This window comes from Dipodomys merriami, unplaced genomic scaffold, assembly GCF_024711535.1.
Source record: "Dipodomys merriami isolate MVZ:Mamm:240054 unplaced genomic scaffold, mDipMer1.0.p SCAF_136, whole genome shotgun sequence".
Taxonomy (NCBI): Eukaryota; Metazoa; Chordata; class Mammalia; order Rodentia; family Heteromyidae; genus Dipodomys; species Dipodomys merriami.
The window spans coordinates 168,333-194,858 of NW_027202671.1; the positions used below are offsets into that span (position 1 = coordinate 168,333).

General features: G+C 44.6%; 1 protein-coding gene across 2 annotated transcripts; it reads right to left on the reverse strand.

The window, feature by feature from the left end:
* Nucleotides 1–296: 296 nt before the first annotated feature.
* On the reverse strand, nt 297–16,836 carry LOC138825207 (vitamin K-dependent gamma-carboxylase). Of its 2 annotated transcripts, XM_070019593.1 has the most exons (15): nt 16,757–16,836; nt 16,329–16,499; nt 14,703–14,861; nt 14,224–14,389; nt 10,646–10,724; nt 10,257–10,363; nt 9,300–9,463; nt 7,803–8,068; nt 7,547–7,678; nt 6,828–6,979; nt 6,214–6,383; nt 5,889–6,019; nt 4,604–4,751; nt 4,278–4,473; nt 297–3,415 (listed from the first exon to the last, which is right to left on the reverse strand). In XM_070019593.1, exons 1-15 carry the CDS (start codon nt 16,794–16,796, stop codon nt 3,223–3,225), a joined length of 2,274 nt encoding a protein of 757 aa, XP_069875694.1. In that variant the 5' UTR covers nt 16,797–16,836; the 3' UTR covers nt 297–3,222. The 2 variants fall into 2 exon arrangements, with proteins under 2 accessions (XP_069875694.1, XP_069875695.1); XM_070019594.1 differs by lacking the exons at nt 14,703–14,861; nt 16,329–16,499; nt 16,757–16,836 and adding an exon at nt 13,707–13,983 and having other exon boundaries at nt 14,224–14,307.
* Between the last annotated feature and the right edge of the window lie 9,690 nt (nt 16,837–26,526).

Sequence of the window (26,526 nt, forward strand, 5' to 3'; positions counted from 1 at the left end):
CATGACCTGACTCCCCCCCCAAAAAAATAATTTAGACATAATATTCTATACTCCAAAACACCATGGATTTTTGGTTTTTTTTTTTTTTTTGGCTGTTGTGGGGCTTGAACTCTGGGCCTGGGTGCTGTCCCTCAGCTCTTCAGCTCAAGGCAAGCGCTCTACCACTTGAGCTACAGCGCCACTTCCCACCATGGATTTTTGGAATTAAAGCTGATTGAGTTGGACTAAAAATATAAGTGCACTATAGTAATACAGCAAGTGAAACTGAATGTGTGGTACCATTTCTATGTCACATATAATCTGAAAAGTTGTTTTTATTACATAGACAATTTCAAAAGGAATTAAAACATGAAAATGACACTTTATGACAGCTTATATAGAAGTAAACTACATTGGCCTTGACCTAGGAACTAAAGAAAGAAATGAAGTCATTTGGCCTGTTTCTGGCAGTATGATGCCAAGTGGTATCAGGTAGCTCAACTTCTTTTTGTGACTGTCTTGAAGATTGAACTCAGGACCTTGTGATTTTTTTTTTTTTCCCTCAAGGTTAGCACTCTACCACTGAGCTGCTACTCCACTTCCAGCGTTTTGATGGTTAACTGAAGATAATAGCCTTACAAACTTGCCAAGGCTAGTTTCAAATCTTTGTCCTCAGACTGTAGCCTCCTGAATAGCCAGGATTGCAGGCATGTTACCAGTGCCTTTGTGAACCTGCCTAATGTTAGTTCTATGGAGGGTTACAAAAGGTTTTGAAATTTTTGTAATGAAAAGTTTGAAGGAATCTACAAATTAATGGGTAGCATATGCTTGTTGATGCAGGAGAATGTCAATCTGGGCTCCATAGAATAACCATGTTGGCCAAGCAACGGTAATAAGGATTGGGTGAATGCATCTTAAATTTAAGGTGAGGTTAGGCCTACTGTTTGCTAGTCTAGACCCCCTTTTCTTGGGAAATGTTGGTGTGTAGGTGGAAGGTGGTTAGTATACTAACAAAGGAAAAGTCATGCACTCAGTGCTGCATTCCAAACCCTAGTATAAAGAAAGGTGCCGTGGGGCACCGGGTGGCTCAGGCCCGTAATCTTACTTGGGATGAAGCCAACCTGGGCAGACAAACCTAAAGACCCAAGCTCCAAATAAGCAAACAGCCTTAAGTAGGGATGTATGTGGCCATGAGTGAAAAAAAAATGTGAGGGTGCAAGGCCCTGAGTCAAACCTTAGTGTCCAGCATGGAGTTCCCAAATGGAAGATGTGCTTCTGTTAGCTTGGAAGACTAAGGTGTATGCTTTTACCATAAAGCAGAAAGGCTTCAAAACCCATGTAATTCAGGGTACCCTATGTGGCATGCCCATCAATAGTCCACACAATGCTTTGGATTAAGTTTCCTTAGTCCTAGCCTGTACTAATAAACATGATCCTGACTAGATCCCAGTATGAATGAAAACTAAAAGGATCCAAGTGGTAAAGATGAAAAAAGTATATACGGAAGGTTGATTCAGTGTTAGGTAAATGGAGCTAGGCACTGGTGGGTTACACCTACAATCCATGCTACTAAAGAGACTAAGATCTCAGAATTGTGGTTCTGAGCCCAGGCAGAAAAGTCCTCTAATCTCCATTTAACCAGCACAAAATGCTGATCACAAAAGCCAAGGCCTCAGTACCAGTATATAAAAAGAAAATGCAAGATAAAAAGTCAAGGTTGCTGTCACAGACATGGCTTGGTCAAAATACAGATCTAGGGGCTGGGAAGGTAGCTCAGCTGTAGAGTGCTTGCTTTGCATGCATGAGGCCCTGGGTTCGCCTCCTCAGCACTACATAAAAGGCCGGAAGTAGCATTGTGGCTCAAGAGTGCTAGCCTTGAGCTGAAGAGCTCAGGGACAATGCCCAGGCCTAGAGTTCAAGCCCCACATCGAAGCAAAAACAAAAAACCCAATATACTGATCTATCCAATCACCTAGATTTCTCTGTATTAAGATAACATTACCTTAGAGCTGGGAATGTGGCTTAGTGGTAGAGTGCTTAATGAAGCCTTGGGTTTGATTCTTCAGTACCACATAAACAGAAAACCAAAAGTGGCACTGTGGCTTTAGTGGTAGAGTGCTAGCTTTGAGCAAAAGAAGCTCTGACAGTGCCTAGGTCCAATTCAAGACCTGACTGGCAAAAAAAAAAGAAAAATATATATATATATATATATACATGTATATATATGTGTGTGTGTGTGTGTGTGTGTATATATATATATATATATATATATATATAAATAATCTTTGGTTTCAGTTATCTGAAAATTACAAGCAGTAGGGTAAGCTAAACAGACTTAAAAGTTCAAACCATTAAGCCCAGCTGGATTGTCTGGGTACATTATTTTACCCATTTAGTCTGTTCCTCAGCAGTGCAATGGGGCTAATGTTACTGAGGATTTATTTCTTAGCCTTTTTATTCTTTTTTTTTTTTTTTTGGTCAGTTATAGGGCTTGAACTCAGCCTGAGTGTTGTCCCTGAGCTCTTCAGCTCAAGGCCACCGCTCTACCACCAGCAATAGCACCACTTACGGTTTTCTGGTGGCTAATTGGAGACGAGTCTCAGGGATTTTCTGGCCTGGGCTGGCTTTGAATCACAATCCTCCTACCTCAACCTCCTGAGTAGCTAAGATTACAGGCATGAGCCACCAGCACCCACTCCTTTCTTTTAATTCTAAGAGGACATTCCACATTGCTTTTAACTTCATGGCCCCTTAGTCCTGCCTGGATTTTAAAATCTTTAGCCAGGCTCTCTGTAATCCCAACTACTCAGGAGGAACCAGAGATCAAGTGAACTGGTACACCCCAGCCCAGGCAAAAAATTACACTTCATCTCAATAAAAGCTGGGCAATGGTGGCACATGCCTGTAACCTAGCAACTTTATATCCAAGCTGGCTTGGATATAAACAAACATGAGAACCTATCAGAAAAATAAAGCAAAAATGGTTGGGGTTGAGGCTCAAATGGTAGAGTGCCTGACTGCCTAGCAAGCTTAAGGCCCAGAATTTAAAACCTAGTACAACGCCCCCTCCCCACCAAAAAAAAAAAAAAAAAAAAATTGCTTTATTTCCTTAGCTCTTACAAGCTATCAAAGAGCTTTGAAGGAAAAAAAGCATTAAAAATAACTCTCAAATATATGTCCATTGCACAAATAATAGGCCTGTGGTTGGCTGTTTCTACATCTGCACTAAATATCTGGGCCCCTTTATAAATCTGGGTGGTTATGTTCAGCATCTGGCTCAGGAATATCAAGATTTGAATAATCTCCATTTGAAGGACTTGATTCTGTGACTGGCTCAAAGGGTCGCAAGTTTGCATATGTCACCTCTTGGGCCAGCTGCTCTAGGGAAGGACGGCCTAGGAGCAGATTTCGAAGTGAAATTCGAGTCATCAGGAAGCTGAAAAACAAGAAAAAGTCATTTAAAAAAGTTTAGCCAGTCTAAACTTTCAACTTAGTTCTAGTAAAATACTTAAGAAGCCAGGCACTGGTGGCTCATGCCTGTAATTCTAACTACTCAGGAGGCTGAGATCTGAGGATCCCAGTTCAAAACCAGCCCAGGCAGGAAAAGCCATGAAACTTTATCTCCAATAAACCATCAGAATACCGGAAATGGTGCTGTGATAGAGCACTTGGCTTGAGCTGAAGAGCTGAGTGACAGTGCCCAGGCCCAGAGTTCAAGTAGCAGGACAAAAAAAAAAAAACCTTGGAGGCACATGGTCCCTAGATCGGCCCCCCCGTAGTATGAGATGTCACCCTCAGTGACCTTTCCATATCCCAGCTGGAAGGGTACCCTGTTTGTGCAGTCTGGTAGATACAAGGGTAGGGCAGGAATAAATAAAAGGGAAGGTGAAGTAGAATAGTGGGTCGTCAGTCACCAGCCACTTACACTAAATCAGGGAGAGAAGTTCAAGGGGAAAGATCTAGAGCTAGACTGTCCTTTCCTGGGGTAGAGTATCTAGTGTTAACTTCACTAGCAAAAAGTTACCAATCTGGGGCTGGGAAGGTGGCTCAGTGGTAGAGCGCTTGCCTTGCATGTATGAAGCCCTGGGTTCGATTCCTCAGCACCACATAAGCAAAAAGAAAAAGCCGGAAGTGGCGCTGTGGCTCAAGTGGTAGAGCGCTAGCCTTGAGCTGAAGAGCTGAGGGACAGCACCCAGCCCCAGAGTTCAGGCCCACGACTGGACCCCCCCCCCCCCCCCAAAAAAAAAAAGTTACCAATCTGGCAGAAATGATAAGTGCTGTGGGTGGGTGAAACTGACCTGCGTCGAAACACATACAGCTTTCGCAGCAAGAAACGCAAGAGTCTCTCATAGAAAGGGGTATTTCGCCGACGTTCAATCTCCTGGAGCCTTTGTTGGCGTCTAAGAAAGGTCTGAACCAGAGGTGTTGGCTCAGGGCCTCCTTTTATTTCCCCTTCCAACAGAGGCTGCAGCTCTGGAGGTAAAGGTCCTGTTTCTGCCCAGAAGACAGCAAAAGAATCACTGAGATAATCACTCCCTTAGAAGGCCCTTCTATCAAGTCCATTCTTCATTGGCAATATCTTCATTTGATAGACCAAGGGCTATCTCAACTTTCACATACTCACCAGTTCCATTTTCCACTTTCTCCTTTAATTCTTGCAGATAGGCCAGATCCTGCTCCAGTGCGACCTCTGTAGTGTTGACATAGACATACATGTAGCAGGAAGGACTAGGTGATATTGTATACACCTTATGGTATTCTCCAGCAGGCAACTGAGAAAGGGGAGGAAATGGATATATTTCACTCTCTAGCTTTTCCCTGGCCAGCCTCCCTACTCGTTTTCCTTCCATGTTTTTTCCTCATTGTGTTTTGGAGTCTGAAGAAACTGACCTTTGAAATTTTATGTAAAGTCCCCAAAGCAAGGGGTGTGTGTTTGTGTATTCAACCTCTGAGCTACATCCCTAACTGAAGCCCTTTTCCTTGTCTGTTTTTGTGGTATACCACCCCACCCAGCTGAAATTCCTTTTTGAAATTCCACGGTACTGGTCTATAATATGATCCCTACTCATATAAACTTTATACCACTGGTGGAGTTCTTTGGGTTTGTTTGTTTTGTTTTTTGTGTTTGTCAGTCATAGGGCTTGAGAATTGTGGGCCTGGGCCTTGTCCCTCAGCTCTTCAGCTCAAGGCGAAAACTCTACCACTTGAGCGCCACTTCCAGTTTTCTGGTGGTTTATTGAAAATAAGAGTCTCATGGACTTTCCTGTCCAGGCTGGCTTTGAATCGTTATCCTCAGATCTCAGCCTCCTCAGTAGCTAGGATTACAGGTGTGAGCCACCGGCACCTGGCTTTTTTTCTTCTGATTGCACTCAGGGTCTCATGCTCTTGGCTTTTTTCACTCAAGGCTGATACTCTACCACTTTAGTCACAGCTCTACTGCAGCTTTTTTTTGTTGGTGATTATAAGGCTAGAACTCAGGGCATGGGTGCTTGTCCTTGAGCTTTGGCATTCAAGACTATAGTATTCTATGAACACTTTGAGCCCCAGAGCCACTTCCAGTTTTCTGGTGGCTAATTAAAGAGTTTCATGGCTGGGCGCTGGTGGCTCACACCTGTAATCCTAGCTACTCAGGAGGCTGAGATCTGAGAATCACGGTTCAAAGCCAGCCCGGCCAGGATAGTCCGTGTGAGACTCTTCATCTCCAATAAACCACTAGAAAACCGCAAGTGGCACTGTGGCTCAAGAGGTAGAGTGCTCACTTTGAGCTGAACTTTGAGCAGGGACAGTGCCCAAGCCCAGAGTTCAAGCCCCACAACCGAGCAAAAAAAGTTTCATGGACTGTTTTGCTCAAACTGGCTTCAAAACATGATCCTCCTATCTCAGCCTCCTGAGAAATAATAGTGAAATACCTGCATTTTTTCTCCCTCATGAAGAGTCTGATTCTTCTGTTCTGCCACCAATTCTACAGTTACCTCCCCCTGCAGCAGCTGGATGCTAGTGTTGCCAAGATCTTCACTCACAAAATTCTCCAAGTGCAGCCCTGCCGGGGACAACAGAAATGAACATCCCATCCCACTGTTGAGTAAACTCACTCCCAGCCAGAAGAGACACATCATACCTTCAACACCATCACCTCTGAAACCCACCCACCTCTGGAACCACTCCATCTTATGCAATGTTGCTAGCCAACGAAGCCAAGGAAAGAGCACAGTCTCTCCTCATTTTGCTCCATACCAGGGAAATCTGCAATGAAGACTACTTCGGTGTGGTTGTCCAGGCTGCTCTTAATTTCCTGTAACTTGGTTCGCCAGGGAGACAGGTCCATCAAGAGTGGTTGCACCCAAGGTGTGCGCTGAAAGGGGGACCAGAAGGCCTGCACAATGTCCACACGAGGGTCAAAAAGCCTTAGGGAAGAAAATCATGTTCCAAGGTGGCCACAGCCACCCAACCCACCAGAACTGGTTTTGTTCCTTTTATCATTGTACCCATGAAGGGGAAACAGGATTTCCAAACAGAAGAAATGATCTGGTGTCAGCTGGTTATTGCAAGTCCATGGCAGAGAGAAGGGGAAAGAGATCCTGGAGCACTAGAAAGAATGGGGGTTAGTGGCCACCTGGAGAAAAGGCATTGTGTTAACGGTTGAAAAGCACAAGTCAGTTTGCTTTTCTCCAGGATGACAGTGCCCCCTGCTGGAAGTGACCAGCAATGCCTATGACTATAACAACCCCAACATGCACTAGAAAGGATGGCTCTTTTAAGCAAGAAAACACGGGGAACATGAGCCATTCATCTGGGTAAAGAGAGGCTGTGCTTCATTTTTTTTCCCCTTCTCTGCTACCCTTGCCCACCTCTGCTGGAAGCGGTCATTGATGGAGACCCAAATATCAAAGTAGATCTGGGGCTCAGTGACATTGTACTTGGGAAGCAGGAGGCTCAGGCAAGTGGCATATTGCTTCAGCATGTCTGCGTGATCCTTCCATCGCCGGCTCTGTGTAAATACCTGTCCCAAACCCCTCCGTTAGTCCCACGTCAACATTATCAATCTCCCAGACAGAGCATGCACTGCCAATGGCACAAACAGATCTCCGTCTGCTCTTTATTTTGGCCAAAAAAAAAAAGGAACTTATCTTTGGGGATGAATTTTCCATTACTAGGTTACTGATACCTACCTTTCCTACATCAAAGCTGTCTAAATAAGTGCCAATCATTGTCCAATCTCTCCCCACATTCAAAAAAGGGGGGGGGGGTAGGAATGTGGTTTAGTGGTAGAGTGTTTGCCTAGCATGCACGAAGCTCTGGGTTTGATTCCTCAGTGCCACATAAACAGAAAAAAGCCAGAAGTGGCAGTGTGGCTCAAGCGGTAGAGTGCTAGCTTTGAGCAAAAGAAGCTCAGAGACAGTGCCTAGGCCTTGAGTTCAAGCCCCAGGACTGGCACCAAAAAAAAAGTTCATTCTGACTTTTGAGAAAAAGCAGGGACCCATATTTGCTTAGGTATAAAGGATCAAATCGGCCCCAAAACTCAAAGGAGCTGTAAAGAACAGTCAGCTGTCAGCATCAGACATCTCACCCCAGGGTTAAGGTAGCCCTGCTCGCCAGTAAGGCCATCACGGTATGTGATCTTCACATGCTGGTGGGAGCGGGAATGTACCATCATGTCCCAGGAATAGCCATACAGCCCGTTTGTCCAGTTGTTATAACCCTGGGAGGACAAAGCAGAGGGGAAGTCAGCTCAGCTGAGGTCCAGCCCCTTTCCTTCTCAACTACTGTCACCTCCACTGCTTTCCAAGTGCACCCTCTGCTATATACCTGGAGGTCTTACAAACCTGGGTAAGGAAATGGGAATAGGGCAGGAACAGCTGCTCAAGAAGGTAGAGCAGGGTAAAGGCTGTTCCCAGCTGATGGCGCAGTCCTGGCTTCTGGCCACTTTTGGTCCGGCTCCTCTTATATACACAGGAAGCACTGGGTTGAGGAGCAGCCTTGAGGGGCAACAGTTCCTGTAGGCTTTTCGGGCAGTGGGATATCAGCTTCCGAGGCCACTCAGGGGAGCAGAAGAGAGGACTGCTGGCCAGCATGACATAGGGGAACATACCTAAGAAAGCAAGAAGGAAATACTTTAGGACTCTGTTTGGACTCCCTGAACCACCTTCCCTTAAGAAGCATCTCCCAGATATTCCACTTAAAAATAGTTCTTAGCTGGTGGCTCATACCTGTAATCCTAGCTACGCAGGAGGCTAAGATCTAAGAATCACAGTTCAAGATCAGTCTGGGCAGGAAAGTTCAGGAGACTCTCACCTCCAATAAACTACTCAGAAAAGACCAGAAGTGGCACTGTGACTAAAGTGGTAGAGTGCTAGCCTTAAGCAGCTCAGGAACAGCTCCCAGGTCCTAAATTCAAGCTCCAAGTTCAAATGGATTGATGAGGCAGCAGTTTCCATGTACCTTTTGCTGCCTAGCATAGAGATATTAAGAAAAACTTGAGGGGCTGGGAAGGTGGCTCAGTGGTAGAGCACTTGCCTTGCATGCATGAGGCCCTGGGTTCGATTCCTCAGCACCACATAAGCAAAAAGAAAAAAGCCAGAAGTGGCGCTGTGGCTCAAGTGGTAGAGCACTAGCCTTGAGCTGAAGAGCAGAGGAACAGCGCCCAGAGTTCAGGCTCACGACTGGACCCCCCCCCAAAAAAAAAAAGAAAGAAAGAAAGAAAGAAAAAGAAAAACTTGAATCAAATGAAATGAAGTAATCAAAATGTTTACTTCAAGAAACTGTCAGTGTCTTTGGGGGATTGGACAATGGAATCATATCTTTACCGAATTTAGGCCTACAATAGTCATCTTATCCCCATGCTAAATTCTATAGGAACATTGTATCTTGTCATCATAAAGACACTTTTAAGAGCCAATGTAAAAATGTTTTGTATGAGCTGGGCACCTGTGGCTTACATCTGTAATCCTAGCTACTCAAGAGGCTGAGATTTGAGGACTGCAGTTGAAAGCCAAACTGGGCAGGAAAATCTGTGACTCTTACCACCAATTAATCACAGAACAAGCTGGAAGTAGCTCTGTAGCTCCAGTGGTAGAGTGCTAACCTTAAGCAAAAGGAGCTCAGACCTAGTTCAAGCCCCAGGATTGGAGGGAAAAGAAGGTCTTAAGTATAGGACATTTATTCTTTCTCATTATGAAACATACTGAGCCCAGAAAGCCCAATCCTCTTAATCCTCCTAATTAAGTTTCTGTATTCACTATCTCCCACTTGCAGACACTGCCTCTTACCAGTCCCCTTGACAAACCTGTGTGCAGGTTTCCTGCCAAGCTACAGGTACTGACCAATGCTGAAGAGTTGAGAATTCATGCAGTGGAAGTAGGATACGAAGAAGAAGCCAATAGATCTTGAGACATCAAAGAAGAGCAGGAAACCAGCTGAGAGGTCAAGAAGCAATCCACACCAATGTACCACCAGCAGGCTAGTCAGTTCCTCGGACAACACCAATCTGCAGAGACAGACAAATGTCCACCTCCAGCTCACTGGGGAACCCAGCAATCCCAGTACCTAACAGAACAATGTACATCTGCATCTGGTACCCTGTCCTTGAAAAGGATCCACCCTACCATTGAGGTAGATAGTGCTTACATATCTAACCACCCACAAAAATACTCTACAGTGAATTTCCCAAGCCCTTTACATTTTCAGGTGTCTCCCTGCCCCAAAATACCGTATGTACTGAGCAAGAACAGATCTCCTAGGATCAAATTAATTGGGAAGTGTATGTATTGTGGGAACCACGTTCCTCAGAAGGTATGAATGAAAAGAAACTTTTAAACAGTGGATGCCTCTCTAATGTAGGGAGTAGAACATAATACAGAAAGAAAAAGCAACCAAAATAAAATGAGAGGAAGAAAGAAAATCAGAGGTAAACCTTTGCTTTAGAGTTGGTAATGGTTTTGACAGAGCAAGAACTATAGCTGTCCATCCTCAACATACTTGCTAAGGAGCTCTTAGCTCTTAAGGACAAAAGCAATCCCCAATACAAGTTCTGGGGGTACTAGTTCTGGCCCCTTCTTTATTTATTTTGCCCTTCTTGCCCATCTCTGCTGTATGCCTTAAGTCTTCAGCTAGGCTTCAATTCTTTAATGTCACTGACTGTCTTTGGCTCTAAAGGGAGATGAGTGCACAGGGGAAGGTGTGAGGCAAATTCAGGGAGCAGCCATTACTGCAGTCCTGAAGAACACGAGTCTCTTACTCTATCTATGCCTAACAAGGCTTCAACCCTGCCTTCTACTCACTTGAAGGGACTGAAGAGCCAGTGCCGGGACAAGTGTTCCATGGAATAACCTTCAACCCAGTCTGCATCCAGCTTTTTCACACCCGCAATGAAATACACAATGAAGATCTGCAGACACAATATGCAACACAAATGTTCAAACAAAAAGGAAGGAACTATGTTTTCTACAAACAGTCAAGAATTAAGTAGGTTCTGATCTAGTCTAGGGCCCAAGGCAGAAGAGGTACATGCCTCTATTCATCTCAAATATTCAGTCATCCAACACTTATTTACATTCTACCTATGCCAGGCACAATACTAAGCACCAAGGAAGAAGTCATGAAGCACAGAAGTGACTTTTTGGCAATGGGATGGCTGTCAAGGGACACTTCCTGTCTTCCAATCCCATACCTGGCCACGCAGTACTGCATAGTTCCAAAGGGGCACATGGGCATTCCTCTTACGGGAATTCAGCAGGCCATCCACAGACCTACACCAAGAGGGGTAAAACACGGAGGAGTTTCTTAGTCATATCTACTTTTCCTTTTAATTATGGCAAATCTACCTCAGTAATCTCTTGTGTCCTCTCTGACCCTCTGGGCTACTCTGAAACTTTTAGAAATATAGGAACAAATTCTAATAGTGATCAAGTCATAAAAAGAAATATTCCTAATATAACTGTTCCTAACCTAAAATGGACTTTTATGTTTCATGTTTTTTGTTTGTTTGTTTTGTCAGCCATAGGACTTGAACTCAGGGCCTAGGCACTGCTCCTGAGTTCTTTTGCTCAAGACTAGTGCTTTACCACTTTGAGTCACAGCTCCACTTTTGGTTTACCGTTGGTTAGTTGAAGATAAGTCTCATGGTCTTTCCTGCCTGAGCTGGCTTTGAAAAGCACTCCTCAGATCTCAGCTTCCTGAATAGCTAGGATTACAGGTGTGAGCCACCAGTGCCCAGCAAGGTTATATCTTAGTAACAACTGTAAGTTGAAAATGTCTCTAATATACATAACCTGCTAAATATCCTAGTTTGGCAGGCCACATTAAAGGTACTCAGAGCACTTGCATTAGTCTACTGATGGGTAAGATGATGTAACACAAAGCTTACTTTATCATGTAATTTATTGATTATATCAAGTGAATAACATAATAGCTCTACAGGTATGCTCTTACACCATCATGAAATTGTTATGTTTAACCATATCAGTGACTGTAATAAATTATAATAAAAGGTTCAATGTGTATTATTAGCTCACAATTGAGTTTGTCCTAGTCAAGTCAACTCAGGAACCAAAGGATCAAAGTCTAGAATATGCCTAGAGAATAAATTTGGGGAATTTCTGAAAAGCTAAAGATTTAAGTAAATATACATACATGTTCATATGCATGTTTAGTGTATTATCATTTATTCTTTTGTTTTGTTTTTTGAGATAGGCTTTTGCTAGGTAGCCCAGGCTGGCGTCAAATTCTCAATCCTCCTGTTTCTACCTCTAGGGTGAGATTACAGGCATTGAGCTACCATACCTAGCTATACAATGTATTGACAATTTTTTTTTTTGCTGGTAATAAGGCTTGAACTCAGGACCTAACACTCTTGCTTACATTTTTTCACTCAAGGCTGGCACTCTACCACTTGAACCACACTTCCACTTTCAGCTTCTCTGTTAGTTAATTGGGGGAAAAAAATCTTTAGGATTTGTCTGCTCTAGCAGACTGAGATCCTTAGACTTCAACCTCCTGATAATGAGGATTACAGGCATGAGCTACCAGCTACCAGCAACCAGCTCAGTGAATTATCTTAAAAATCCTAGGGTGGAACTTTGACTTAATTATATAGTACTTGCCTAGCCATTTGCAAGGCCCTCATTTTTTTTTCTTTGCTGGTCGGGGCTTGAATTCTGGGCCTGGATGCTGTCCATAAGCCTCTTTGTGCTCAAGGCTACTGCTCTACCTCTTGAGACACAGCGCCACTTCTGGCTTTTTCTGAATAGTTTATTGGAGATAAGAGTCTCACATACTTTTCTGCCCGGGCTAGCTTTGAACTGTGATACTCAGATCTCACCCTCCTGAGTAACTAGGATTACAGGCGTGAGCCACTGGTGCCCAGCTAAGGCCCTCAATTTGATCCTCAACTTTACCAAAAAAAATTAAGAAATTAGAAAAATTCAAATAATTCCACAGCAGAATGTACAGAATTAGCTAATACTTATAGATCTGATGCTTGTTCTGTGATTAATTGGTGGTAAGAGTCACAGATTTTTCTAAACAAACAAACAAACAAGCAGTTGGAGGCCATAACCCAAGTGGTATTATCACTTGCCTAGCAAGCACAAGGACTTAAGTTCAAACTCTAGTACTTCCAAATAAGAATAACATAAACCTCAACATCATAAACCTGATAGCTAGACATCCTAAAGGAGATGAAAGTTAGCCAAGTGCCAGCATCTCATGCTTATAATCCTAGCTACTCAGATGGCTGAGATCTGAGGACTATGGTTCAAAGCCAGCCCAGGCAGGAAAGTCTATGAGACTCTTGCATCCAACAAACTACTCAGAAAAAGCCAGAAGTGGTGCTGTGGTAGAGCACTAGCCTTGAACACAAAGAGGATCAGGGACAATACCCAAATCCTGAGTTTAAGACCCAGGACTGGGGGGGGGGGGGGGGGGAAAGCAGGGTGAGAAGGGGGAGAGAGGAGTGGGAGGGAAGGGATGGTAGGGAAAAACAAAGGAGGGATAACAATGCTCGATAGGAAATGTACTCATTACCTTACTCGTGTAACAATAACCTCTCTGTACAGTTATCTTTTTTTTAAGCAGGTGTACAGTATCTTTACAATAAAAAATATGTATTTAAAAAAAAGACCCAGGCAGACAAAAAAAAAAAGTTGAAAGTTTTACACAAGTGGGGTCTGCTGAATAGTGATATAGCTCATTATCATTAAAGTAAACACTTAACATGCAAAAAGCCCTGGGTTTAATCCTCCATACAAAAAACAGAATCAAAAAGTTTCACAGAGCCAGGCCCAGGTGGCTTACACCTGTAATCCTAACTACTCAGAAGGCTGAGATCTGAGGATCGCAGTTCAAAGCCAGCCCTGGCAAGAAAGTATGTGAAACTCTATTTCCAATAAACCACTCAGAAAACAGGCAATAGTGCTGTGGCTCAAGTGGTAGAGCACTAGCCTTAAGCTGAAGAACTGAGGGACAGTGCCCAGGCCCAGAGTTCAAGCCCCACAACTGACAAAAAATAATAATAATAATAATAAAGTTTTACAGAAAGGGAATTTGTATGTATTCATCAATGATGCATACTGATGACTGCTAATGAATTTAGTATTTGAGATGTTGTTCCTATACCCATATTACTGACATTTCATATTTGCTTTGCTCATAACCAATGAGAAGTCCTTAAGGTCATGTGTTCTGCCACCCTACTCCAAATCCTTTGCCCATATTCCTTAAGAGGTGGTCACCTAAGCCAGAGATGGGGGAGGGTTATTTCCTCCCTATCCTGCTGAGCAGCCTTGGTCTGTCCATCTCCTCTTGATGTCATCTCCATTTCACAGTAATATCTACTCTTGGCTCTAACTCTGCCCCTCTGGGCTCACACAGACAAAAAAAAAGAAAGAAAGAAATCTGCTTTCTCTCTCACATATAAGCACCCTTGGAGTATCTGAAAACAGCTATATCTGGCTTTAGTCTTTCCGTCTTCTTACTAAGAGGTTACAGGAAGTGGATAAATCAAGGCACCTAGAGAGATATGGAAAGAGTAAATGGGTAGAACCATTTTGCTTTTGGTCATTGCAATCACCCTAGCTGTCTGGCCCTTCCCCCTCCCAAATCCACTTAAGTGTGACCATGTAACTGTATTTTACAAAATATAGTTTAAAATATTCCCACAAGGACAATTTCTAGGACTCCACTGGGTTCCTATCTCTGATAAGCATCTTTACCCAGCCAACCCTTCCCCATAAACCCCCAGATTCATACCAGTAGTGGTTTGCATCCATGAATGTCAGCTGAAAGGCCAACAAACCATACAGATAGGAATGGTTGTTCCATGATGTCTTGTCCAGGAGAAACACATACCAGTATGGCAGCAGGAATAACACACAGCTTATCCGGTAACACAGGCCCAGCATCATGCCCAGTGCCCCTGAGATTTGTGGGGAGAGGATTAAGAAGAGTCACCACAGGCCCAACTTCCCTGGGATAGGCTGTGACTGGGATTTTAAAAAGTCATTGATAGTTTATAACAGGTAAAACCAAGTGAAAATTGAGTGTTATCTTAATATTTTAAGAAAAGTTATGGGATCCCAGCTCACATGACACACAGAGCAGCAGTATGAAACTGAATCACAGGAGAAGTGAAATAGGCGCCCAAGACTTGTCATTCACCAGCACGCTTCTTATTTCTGTGTTTCTGAAAGGCCAGTCAATACTCCCATCTTTCCCACAGTTGTCCTCACCCAGAAACATGATAGTGTAGACAAGATACATCCAGTCAAGTGGCAGGGGACGCAGAGCATCCAGCAAGGGGAAGCGGCACACATCCAGTCCATCTAGGTATTTTCGGTCTAAGGAGCTGAGTCCCCGCTCCTGGGGAATGTCCAGTACCATCAAGAATGCTGTAAAGGCAATAGGGGAGGGAACATTATGCTTCAACTGAAGAAGTTATAGAATACACTAGAACACAATTGAGCATGACTAGCTCCAAGACTACCAGACTTCTTGTCTAATTTTGGCACTGCCAGTTATTCAACAAAATCTACTGAGCTTATTGTCACAAGGCAGTATGTTAATCACGCATCAAATAGTCCTCACAGCTCAGTGAGCCAATTCCACTTTGTGAAAAGTGGGTTAATGCCAGTTGGCTCACGCCTGTAATCCTAGCTACTCAGGAGGCTGAGATCTGAGGATCACACTTCAAAGCCAGTCTGGGCAGGAAAGTCTGACACTCTTATCTCTACCAGAAAACTGGAAGGGACTCTGTGGCTCAAGTGGTAGTGTTCACCTTGCGCTGAAGAGCTGAAGGACAGCGCCCAAGCCCAGAGTTCGAGCCCCATGACCAAAAAAAAAAAAAAAAAAAGTGAGTTATAATACTTCATAGGGTTTTAGAAACAGTTAAATGAGGGAAATGTACAAAATGCTAAGAAAATAGAGTTCTATAACTGGAAATATGGTTCAAGTGGTAAATCACTTGCTTAGCAAGGTCAGGCCCAGAAGTCAAATACTAGACACACACACACACACACACACACACACACACACACACACACACACACACACACACACACACACACACACACACACACACACACACACACACACACACACACACACACACACACACACACACACACAACTGTGGAGATGTGATTGAGTGATAAGGCTAAGGTATAGTGCCCAGGCTCTTGAGTTCAAGCCCCGGTATCAGCACAGATACAAAAAACAAAGCTGTTAGGGTTCTAACATTTTTATTTTTATTTATTTATTTGGTCGTGGGGCCTGAACTCTAGACCTGGGTGCTGTCCCTTAGCTCTTAGCTCAAGACTAGGACTCTACCACTTGAGCCACAGGGCCATTTCCGGCTTTTTCTGCATATGTGGTGCTGAGGAATCCAACCCAGGGCCTCATACATGCAAGGCAAGCACTCTACCACTGAGCCACCTTCCCAGCCCAGGGTTCTAACATTTATAACAGATACATCTCACTGAGCTATAGGAACTGCTGCAAGGGATCCTTCCCAACATTGTTTTTCCTTCTTGGCATTCCCAACAAAAAAGTGATATTTGAATAAGGGGCTTGCTTAAGGCAGGGTTTCTCAATCTCTGGTTTAGTAACATTAACCAAGCTGGTTAATTATTTGCTGGGACGGTTGCCAGTGCATCACAAGACACCAAGGAGCAGCATCCCAGGTGCCTGCACAGATGTTAGCAGTCAACTATTCCTCCACCCCTCAAGTTGTGACAACTAAAAATGTCTGTATATATTGTCTAATGTGTCCAGGGAGCAAAACTCCCTCAGTTAACTGGGCTAAGAGGATGATACACTTGATATATCTATAAGTGCTACCACCCCAAAAGGGGACTCACCGAAGAGAAAACGAAAGACAGCCAGGTTTGCTGGATCCGTTGGTCGATTAAGCAAGGTCACTAGCCTCTGCCAGCTAGATAAATCTTTCCATTCAAAGCCCAGAAGTTTTCCCATTTGGCTGCCTGGCGTGGGCCCTGAGGTCTGTCCAGGCTTGTCTTTCTGTCCTTTATCTACAACCAATGAGAAGAGACCATGTGTGAGCAGAGTTGAAGCCTGTCTCCACTCCAAATCTCAGCACTTCCCGCCTTAACAGCCCAGGGGTAATGTCACCTGGTTCTCTGATCTCTGACTACCAGAAACTTCCCCCTCTCAGGATCTCCACGGTCCCCAACCTCACATTCTCTAGGTCCCACTAGGCGTCTCCGGCTCCGCCCCTCTGAAACCAGCGTCCTTCTCTCTGCGCCTGCCCGGCCGCCCCCAACCCTACCTGAGTCGAGGGGGGCCCGCGCGGACCGGGACACAGCCATACCACCGTGCGGCCGCTGCCAGCAGCACCACCCAAGTCCACCAGCCTAGGCTCCGCCCCCTCGACACATCAGCACCTGCGCGGCCAGCCGGAAAGCGACGACACTGTCGTGAAGTGCTGCCCAAGTCCCAAGGAGCCTCAGCTTGATCAGGAGGCGGAGCGCGAAGGAGCGTAGGGTGTGGCCGCGCAGGCGCAAAGGGACGTGGGCGAGCTTCCTCTAGAACGGTGAAGAGGCCGGCGTGCTTCGAGTAAGGGTTGTGTGCGCGAGATGCCAGCCGCACCCTCAGGCCCCTCTCAGGACGATCAAGCTTCGAAACGCACTGGGTCCTTCCCCGACCCTATTAGGCCTCTATCGCGTAAGGGGATCGGTGCAAATGGCAGACTTTCCCCCGGAAAGACTGGCCGCCGACTTGAGGTTGCAGGGGGAAGAGCCCTCTCTTAAATCTAGAGCGCGGATCGTTTTATTCTGTCTGTCCCGTACCTAAGTTTAAAACTTCAGGGGAGCCGGGCGCCAGGGCTCACGCCTATAATCCTAGCCACTCAGGAGGGGGAGATCTGAAGATCGGCCGTTCAAACCAGGCCAGGAGGTTAGGTCCCTGACACGCCTATCTTCAATCAGTTACCAAAAAGCTGCAAGTGGAGCTGTGGTTCGGAAGGTAGAGCCCTAGCCTTGAGTGAAAGAGCTCAGGGACAGATCCTAGGCCCTGAGTTCAAGCCCCAGCGCGCGCGCGCGCGCGCACACACACACACACACACACACACACACACACACTCAGGCACCCTGTGCAGGGGAAATAGGATAGTGTAACTGAAGAGGGCATAGAGAGCCAGCTTAGGGAAGGTTGTCTTGAGCGCAGTTGTTAATACCTGAGACTGTCCACTGGGGTTCGCTAGCAGCATAAGAAGAGAGCATTCTAGGGCAGAAGCTCTGAAGCCTTTTGATCTCCGTTCCTCTTGCGCTGTTGGAAACAATGCTTTGATTTGACCTTTATGTTTCAAAATTTATGATAAGGAAAACCTCTCTAAATTTTTGATAGTGCTGGATATCAATGGATATCAGATTCAGAGTCTGGAACATTCTAGGCAACCTTTTTCCAACTTCAAAACTTTTTATTGAGAATTTTTTTATGTTTTGGTTTATTCACATACAATATGATTATTATGTGTTTACATAAGTAACATTTTTGTGTTTGGGGAATGTAATCCAGTAGTAGTGCTGGCCTAGTATGGGTGAGAACACCTAGGCTGGAACTTAAGCATCATAAAACATAAAGATTTTGTTTTGTTTAGGGAAAGAAAATATATATAAAATCATAATTTTAAAATTTAAATCTTTCATTTTTGGCTTAGTTGAAAACAGCCACATTATTACATCTCATTCAACCTGCTGTAAAATATTAACTAAAGCAGGGTGCTGGTGGCTCACACCTGTAATACTAGCTACTTAGAAGGCTGAAATCTGAGGATTGTGGTTTCAAAGCCAGCCCAGGCAGAAAAGACTCTTATTCCCAATTAACCACTAAAAAGCTGGACATTGAGCTCTCTAGCCAGCCTGCAGCAAAAAAGGTAAGTGATAACATAACGTCACAGGTTTAAGCTCCAGTATTAACACACACACACACACACACACACACGATTTTTCAAAAGGAATTATTGTAAGAAAAGAAAAAGCAGGGGCTGGGAAGGTGGCTATGATCAAGTGCTTGCCTCGCATGCATGAGGCTCTGGGTTCAGTTCTTTAGCACCACTTAAACAGAAAAAGCCGGAAGTGGCACTGTGGCTCTAGTGGTAGAGCATTAGCCTTGAGCTGAAGAGCTGAGGGACAGTGCCTAGGCCCAGAGTTCAGGCCCCACGACCAACAAAAAAAAGAAAAAGCAGAAAAGAAGAATTCAACAGTCCAATAAGTTTTGAGAGGAAAACCTGGGAGGTCAACCAAGTCAGAAAAAGTGAAGGTGGTAGAGTGCCAGTCTAGCAAATTCAAGACCCTGAGTTTAACCTCTGTACTGCCAAAAACCAAACTATTGTGTGCAGGAAGTCTGTTACTCTATACTCAGCCTCCACCTGCTATGAAAGAAAAATGAAGTCATCAAAAGTAAAACTAATACCTAGCCAGATGCTCATACCTATAAAACCAGCTATTCAGCTGGATACTGGTGGCTCATACCTGTAATTCTAGCTACTCAGGAAGCTGAGATCTGAGGATCACGGTTCAAAGCCAGCCCAGGCAGGACACTACTCAGAAAAAGCCAGACGTGAGGCTGTGGCTCAAGTGGTAGTGCGCTAGCCTTGAGGAAAAGAAGCTCAGGGACGGAGCCCAAGCTCCAGGACTAGCAAATCAAATAAGAAAAAAGCTATGGGGGTAGGGGGGTATAATTGGGTGGGGGGAGGGGGGAGGCTGGGAAGGGAGGTGAAGCGTAAACAAAGGAGGAGGCTGCAATGCTTGGTAAGAAATATATGCATTATCCTGCCCATGTAATTGTAGGCCCTCTGTACAGTATGTTCTCAAATAAAATAAAATTAAATTTAAAAAAAAAAAAAAGAAAAAAGCAAGCAAACAAACCAAAAACCAAGCTATTGAGGAGGCTAAAGTTTGAGAATGGCAGTTCAAAGTTAGTCTAAATAAACAAACTTGAGTGACTTTTCTTTTTCTTTTTCTTTTTCCCCCCTGTGGTCCAAGACCAGGACTTGAACTCAATGCCTAGGGCCACTTTTGCTCACTGGCTAGTATTAGCTCTACCAACTGAGCCACACTTCCAAACACTAAATCCAAGAGACTTTTAGCTCCAATTAACTAGCAAAAAAATAAGTGGAAATAAGGCTCAAGTGGTAAAGCACCAGCTTTGATGCTAGGGGAAGCTAAGTAAATGCTCTAGGCCCTAGACTTCAAGAGCCAGTACAGGCAAAAACAAAACAAAAACAAACAAACAAAAATCACACCTTTCTTGGTTGTTTTTTTCTGGAGACAGCATCGCATTATCTAGCCCAGGTTGACCTTAAAGTGAGGATCCTTCTGTCTCAGCCTCCCAATTGCAAGCATGAACCACTATTTGGCCTAAACTACAACTACAGACCACCCTGCCTAGTTTAACTAAAGTGCTATCAGGAAATGTGGAGCATAGTGCCCTCAAAGGTTAAACCATAGAATGTTCCAAAGGACTTGGATAAACAGTTGAAGTCATTATCAGCTAGCCTTCAACATTCCTTAGCTAGGAGTACCCTAATTACTAACCATTCAAGAGGGGGTTGAAATTTTTATTTCTGCCCAGCCAATGACTTGCCTTCAAAAACTACTGAGGAAATCCCTATTTAAAAACAAAACAAGGGGCTGGGAAGGTGGCTCAGTGGTAGAGCGCTTGCCTTCATGCTTGAGGCCCTGGGTTTGATTCCTCAGCACCACATAAGCAAAAAGAAAAATGCCGGAAGTGGTGCTGTGGCTCAAGTGGTAGAGCGCTAGCCTTGAGCTGAAGAGCTGAGGGACAGTGCCCAGGCCCAGAGTTCAGGTCCCATGACTGACAACAACAATAACAACAACAAAAAGACTTTAAAAAAACTTTAAAAATCTTGCCTCCCACATAGCTTTATAGTATTCTATTCAAGGGAGTTCTAGTTTAGTTGATGGGAATTGCAATTCTTTGTTTCCCAGATAAACTCTATTTCCTTTAACTTCTTTCTTTCTTTTTTCTTTCTTTTTTTTTTTTTTTTTTGGTCAGTTGAACTCTGGGCCTGGGCACTGTCCCTGACCTCTTCAGCTCAAGGCAAGTACTCTACCACTTGAGCCACAGTACCACTTCTGATTTTCTTGTGGTTGATTGGAGGTAAAGAGTCTCACAGACTTTCCTGCCCAGGCTGGCTTTACACTGTGATCCTCAGATCTCAGCCTCCTGAGTAGCTAGCTTTACAGGCATGAGCCACCAGCACTGGGCTTCCTTAAACTTCTATTACTGTCTCTCTCTTCCTTCCTCCCCCTCTGGCTCTTTCTCCTTATTCCTTCAATTCCTCCTCCTGCTTCCCCCTGTGTTAACTTTACAGTATTTTGTGCACATGCCCTGCTCCTAGGCTTGAACTTAGGCCCTGGGCGCTGTCCCAGAGCCTCTTTGTGCTCAAGGCTAGCACTCTACCACTTGAGCCACAGTGCTACTTCTGGTTCTTTTGAATAGTTTATTGGAGATAAGAGCCTCAAGGCTAGCACTCTACCACTTGAGCCACAGTGCTACTTCTGGTTCTTTTGAATAGTTTATTGGAGATAAGAGCCTCACAGGGACTTTTCTGCCCAAGCTGACTTCAATCCTCGATCCTCAGATCTCAGCCTCCTGAGTAGCTAGGATTATAGTCATGAGCTACTGGCACCCAGCTAACTTCAGAGTTTTGTGTTTTGTTTTTGTTTTTGTTGGTGGTGGGGATTGATCTCTGGGCCTGGGCGCTGTCCCAGAGCTCTTCAGCTCAAGGCTAGCACTCTACCACTAAAGCCACAGTACCACTTCTGGTTTTCTGAGTGGTTTATTGGAGAAAAGAGTCTCAAAAACTTTCCTGCCCAGGCTGGCTTTGAACTGTGATCTTCAGATCTCAGCCTCCTCAGTAGCTAGGATTACAGGCGTGAGCCACCAGCACCTGGCCTAACTTCAGAGTTTTAAAGAAGTCAAATGTGTATGCAGTTAATGACAAAACATATATAGTTTCTTGAAAAGAGGAATTGTGATGGAGATTAGATGCAGAAGAAATCAATTAACTGTCTTAAGTATGAGAAGAATTTCCTCAACCTGGAGGAGTAAAACCTTTAAACAAAACTGTAACTTGGGACAGTGTAGAATGTTTGGAAGAACAAGTGATTTGGGGCTGGGAAGGTGGCTCAGTGGTAGAGCGCTTGCCTTATATGCTCGAGGCCCTGGGTTCGATTCCTCAGCACCACATAAGCAAAAAGAAAGAAGCCAGTAGTGGCGCTGTGGCTCAAGTGGTAGAGCGCTAGCCTTGAGTTGAAGAGCTGAGGGACAGCGCCCAGACCCAGAGTTCAGGCCCCACAACCGGACCCCCCCCCAAAAAAAAAACAAAAAACAAAAAACAAAACAAGTGATCTGCTATGGCCAGTGGGAGGTGGGTCTCATTGGACTGAAGCTTGGAAAAGCAGGAATGCCTGCTGATAAGTTTGGCTTTAACCTAGAGGAAAGCTGGACTTGCTCACTCATTTTGGTGGATGGATAAGACACAAAAGGTAGAGAAGATATATGTATATCTATTTCTTTCTTTCTTTCTTTCTTTCTTTCCTTCTTTCTTTCTTTCTTTCTTTCTTTCTTTCTTTCTTTCTTTCTTTCTTTCTTTCTTTCTTTCTTTCTTTCTTTCTTTCTTTCTTTCTTTCTCTTTCTTCTTTCTTTGTCAGCTGTCAGGCCACTTCCGGTTTTCTAGTGGTTTGTTGGAGATAAGAGTCTTCTGGGCTTTCCTGCCTGGGCTGGCTTTGAACCGTGATTCTCAGATCTCAGCCTCCTGAATAGCTAGGATTACAGATGAGCTATTAGTGCCTGACTATGTTCTTTTTGTGTCAATATCAGGGTTTGAATTTATAGCCTCACTTTCTTGCTCAGTTTTTCAGCTCATAGCTAGTATTCTACCAGTTGAACTACATCTCCAGTTCTGTTTTTTTGGTGGCTAATTGGAGGTAAGAGTATCACAGACTTTTTTTGCTTGAGCTGGCCTCAAATCTGGATCATCAGATCTTAGCCTCCTGAAAATTAGGATTGTATGCATTAGCTATTGATGCCCACTCTGGTTGTTTTATATTAAATTTGGTGTGTAGTTTACATATCTCAATTCAGATTAACCATATTGACAATGTTTGTGGCCACCAAATTGGGCAGTACAAGTAGAAATCAAGAATGGGGGTGGTGGTAATACACCAGTCCTGGGGCTTGAACTCAGGGCCTGGACACTGTCCCTGAGCTTTTTTTTTTTTTTTTTTTTGGGTCCGGTTGTGGGGCTTGAACTCTGGGCCTGGGCACTGTCCCTCAGCTCTTCAGCTCAAGGCTAGCACTCTACCACTTGCGCCACAGCGCCACTTCGGACTTTTTTCTTATGTGGTGCTGAGGAATCGAACCCAGGGCCTTGAGCATGCAAGGCAAGTGCTCTACCACTGAGCCACCTTCCCAGCCCCTCCCTGAGCTTTTTTTGCTCAAGGCTAGCACTCTACTATTTGAGCCATAGCTCTACTTCCAGCTTTTTGGTGATTAATTGGAGATAAGGGTCTCCTGCACTTTTCTACCAGAGCTGGCTTTGAACTACAGTCCTCAGATCTTAGCCTTCTGAGTAGTAGCCAGGACTACAGGCATGAGCCATCAGCCTAGCTTATTTTTTCTTTGAGGCACTGAGGCAGTCACTGAACTATACACCCCTGTCATCCCCCATTTTTTCTGAGAAAGAAACAAGATCAGCCAGGTGCTGATGGCTCATGCTTGTAATCCTAGTTACTCAGGAGGCTGAGATCTGAGGATCACAGTTTGAAGCCAGCCTGGGAAAGTCTATGAGATTTTCTCCCATAAACTACTCAGAAAAGTGCTGTGGCTTAAGTGGTAGAACCCAAGCCTTGAGCACAAAGAGGCTCAGGGACAGTGCCCAGACCCTGAGTTCAAGCCCCACAACTGACAAAAAGGAAAAAAAGAAAGAAAGAAACAAGATCTAAGTTGCTCAGTCTAGCAGTAAATTTGTGATCCTCTTGTTTCAGCTTCTAGAATAGCTGGGATTACAAATGTGAGTCACAATATCCAGTAAGTTTCTAACCCATCTCCACCTGGACACATTACTGGCTTTTTTTTTCTTTTGCAGTTTTTGTGGCTTATTTAAGCACAAATAAAATACAAGGTGTATGTGAGGAACCTATTCATTTTCTTCACTGCACAGCCTGGCATTGGGAATGATGACTCTGATGGCTAGCTAGGTTGCTCTTTCCAGGATGGCTTTTGGTTCTTGGAGGAGACATTGTGGGCCATTTCAGAGCAGTAAGACTTGTTGCACATGAGCAGCCAGCTCCTTGTGGATGTTGTAGACCAGGAACTTCCGGAATCCACTGGGCAGCTATGCTTTGTTTGCTTGTTGTTCCTATAACTAATGTAGGGCATCAAGATCTGGCCCTTGAATCTACTCTGCACTCTGCTGTCAATGCCCCTGGTGTCTGCCAGTTACGCTTCATCTTTTTTTTGTTGGTTGTGGGGTTTGAACTCTTGGGTGCCGTCCCTCAGCTCTTCAGCTCAAGGCTAGTGCTCTACCACTTGAGCTACAGTGCCACTTCCAGCTTTTTTTGCTTATGTGGTGCTGAGGAATCGAACCCAGGTCCTCATGCATGCAAGACAAGCACTCTTACCTCTGAGCCACTTTCCCAGCCCCAGGTTACACTTAATCTTGACTGGTGGCAGATGAATTTTTTGGTCCTCTTTTTGACGATCTTGGGCTTCACTAGAGATCTGAGGGCAGCCATGATGCCTAGCAGGAGGAGATGGCAGTGACCTCCATAGGCCGCACTGAAGAAGAGGTGTTACTGGCTTTTTAAGAATGGTGAGGGGTGCTGGGAAGGCGGTTCAGTGGTAGAGTGCTTGCCTAGCATGCATGAGGCCCTGGGTTCGATTCCTCAGCACCATATAAGCAGAAAAAAGCAAGAAGTGGCACTGTGGCTCAAGTGGTAGGGCGCTAGCCTTGAGCTGAAGAGCTGAGGGACAGTGCCCAGGCCCAGGGTTCAGGCCCTATGACCGATGAGAAGAAAAAAAAAAATGGTGAGGGCCGAGCGCCGGTGGCTCAGGCCTGTAATTGTAGTTACTAATGAGGCTGAGATCTGAGGATCACAGTTCAAAGCCAGCCCGGGCAGGAAAGTGAGACTCTCCAATAAACCACCAGAAAGCCAGGAATGGCCTTGAACTAAAGAGCTGAGGAACAGCGTCTGGGACTGACACCCCCCCCCCCAAAAAAAAAAGAACCGTGAGGGCCAGGAACATGGCTTAGCAGTAGTAGTGCTTGCATAGCATGCATGAAGCCTTGGGGTCAGTTCCTCTGTACCACATAAACAGAAAAAGCTGTGAGTAGCACTGGTGGCTCAAATGGTAGAGTGCTAGCTTTGCGTACAAAGAGGCTACCCAACAACCAAAAAAAAAATAAAAAGAATGGTGAGCCCGGCACTGAGGATCACAGTTTGAAGCCAGTCAGGGCAGAAAAGTCCCCCTGAGACTCTTAACTCCAATTAACCACTCAAAAAACGGAAGTGGCTCTGTGGTTCAAGTGATAGAGTGCTAGCCTTGAGCGCAAAATGTCTCAAGGACAGTGCCCAGACTTTTAGTTTAAACTCCACTACCTACAGAAGAAAAAACAAAACAAAACAAAAACAAGAATGGCGAGGCGACAAGAGGTAGCTCTCTGTGAAAGCAAGATAAGATTATACAAGTTAAACTTTATTTAAAAAGGCTTGAAAAGCTGGGCGCTGGTAGCTCCCACCTATAATCCTAGCTATGCTCGAGGCTTAGATTGCAATTCAAAGCCAGTCCTGGCAGGAAAGTGCCTGAGACTCTTTATCTCCAACTATCAGAAAACTGGAAGTGGAGCTATGGCTCAAAGTGGTAGAGTACTAGGCTTGAGCAAAGGAATTGAGGGACAGCAACCAGACCCTGAATCCAAGCTTCACAACCAACATCAACAACAAAAAGTTTTAGAGTTGGGCGTTAGTGGCTCATACCTAAGAGGCTAACCTGGAGGATCAAAGGTGGACACCAGCCCCTGCTGAAAAGTCCATATCCAAAATAGCAAGCAAAAAGTCAGGAAGGAGGTAGAGGACCAGCCAAATGAGTAAGCCGAGCAAGCTCAGGGCCCTGAATTCAAACTGAATTCAATCTTCCTCTCCCCTAAAATAGTAGCAATGTTTGGTTGGGTTCTGTGGGCATTTTGACAACATGGATTTTTCCTGTGGAGTGTTTAAATGTTGTTTTGTGAACATCCTTGCAGTTAAAGATAACACTTTAAAAATAAAATTCTCTCTTCACGGCAACTTGAGCTCTGACACTTGGGAGAATCAACGGAACCTGGAGGACATTGTTTAGAGTTGACATTCTCTATTGTAATCTTGTTCCTGTTTATTTTTAAATTGTCACTTATTTCATTGGAAAGGAAAGGTGTTGCTCAGTTTTGTTTTGTTTTGTTTTCCAGTAGTGAGGCTTGAACTCTGGGCCTGGCGCTGTCCCTCAGCTCAAGGCGAGCACTCTACCACTTGAGCCACTTCCGGTTTTCTGGTGGTTTATTGGATATAAGAGTCTCACGGACTTTCCTGCCCAGGCTAGCTTTGAACAGTAATCCTCCGATCTCAGCCTCCAGATTAGTTAGGATAACAGGCATGAGCCACCAGCACCCAGCTGTTGCTCAGTGTTAAAACGTTCCAAGTTGCTTTGTTACAGAATGACTAAAGGTATATGGTGGGGGAGGGGGAGGATAGTTGATTTGTGACACCCCCACCCGGGTCAATCCCTAATATCAGACATACTCACAAAGTACACACAAAATAAGAAAGGAAAGTTTCTCCAAAATGCCACAGGGGTCCAACATTTATTAAAGCCTTGTCAAAAGCATTTGTTAGAGAAGTTGACATTTCCTCCTTGGAACTGATATGTCTTCTGGAATGAGACAAGAATGTTTGTTTCCTTCTCCTTGCCCCTGTTATTGTTCCTCTGCCTTGATAAACACCATCAGGGAAGAGTAGATTTTCTCTGGCTCTGAGC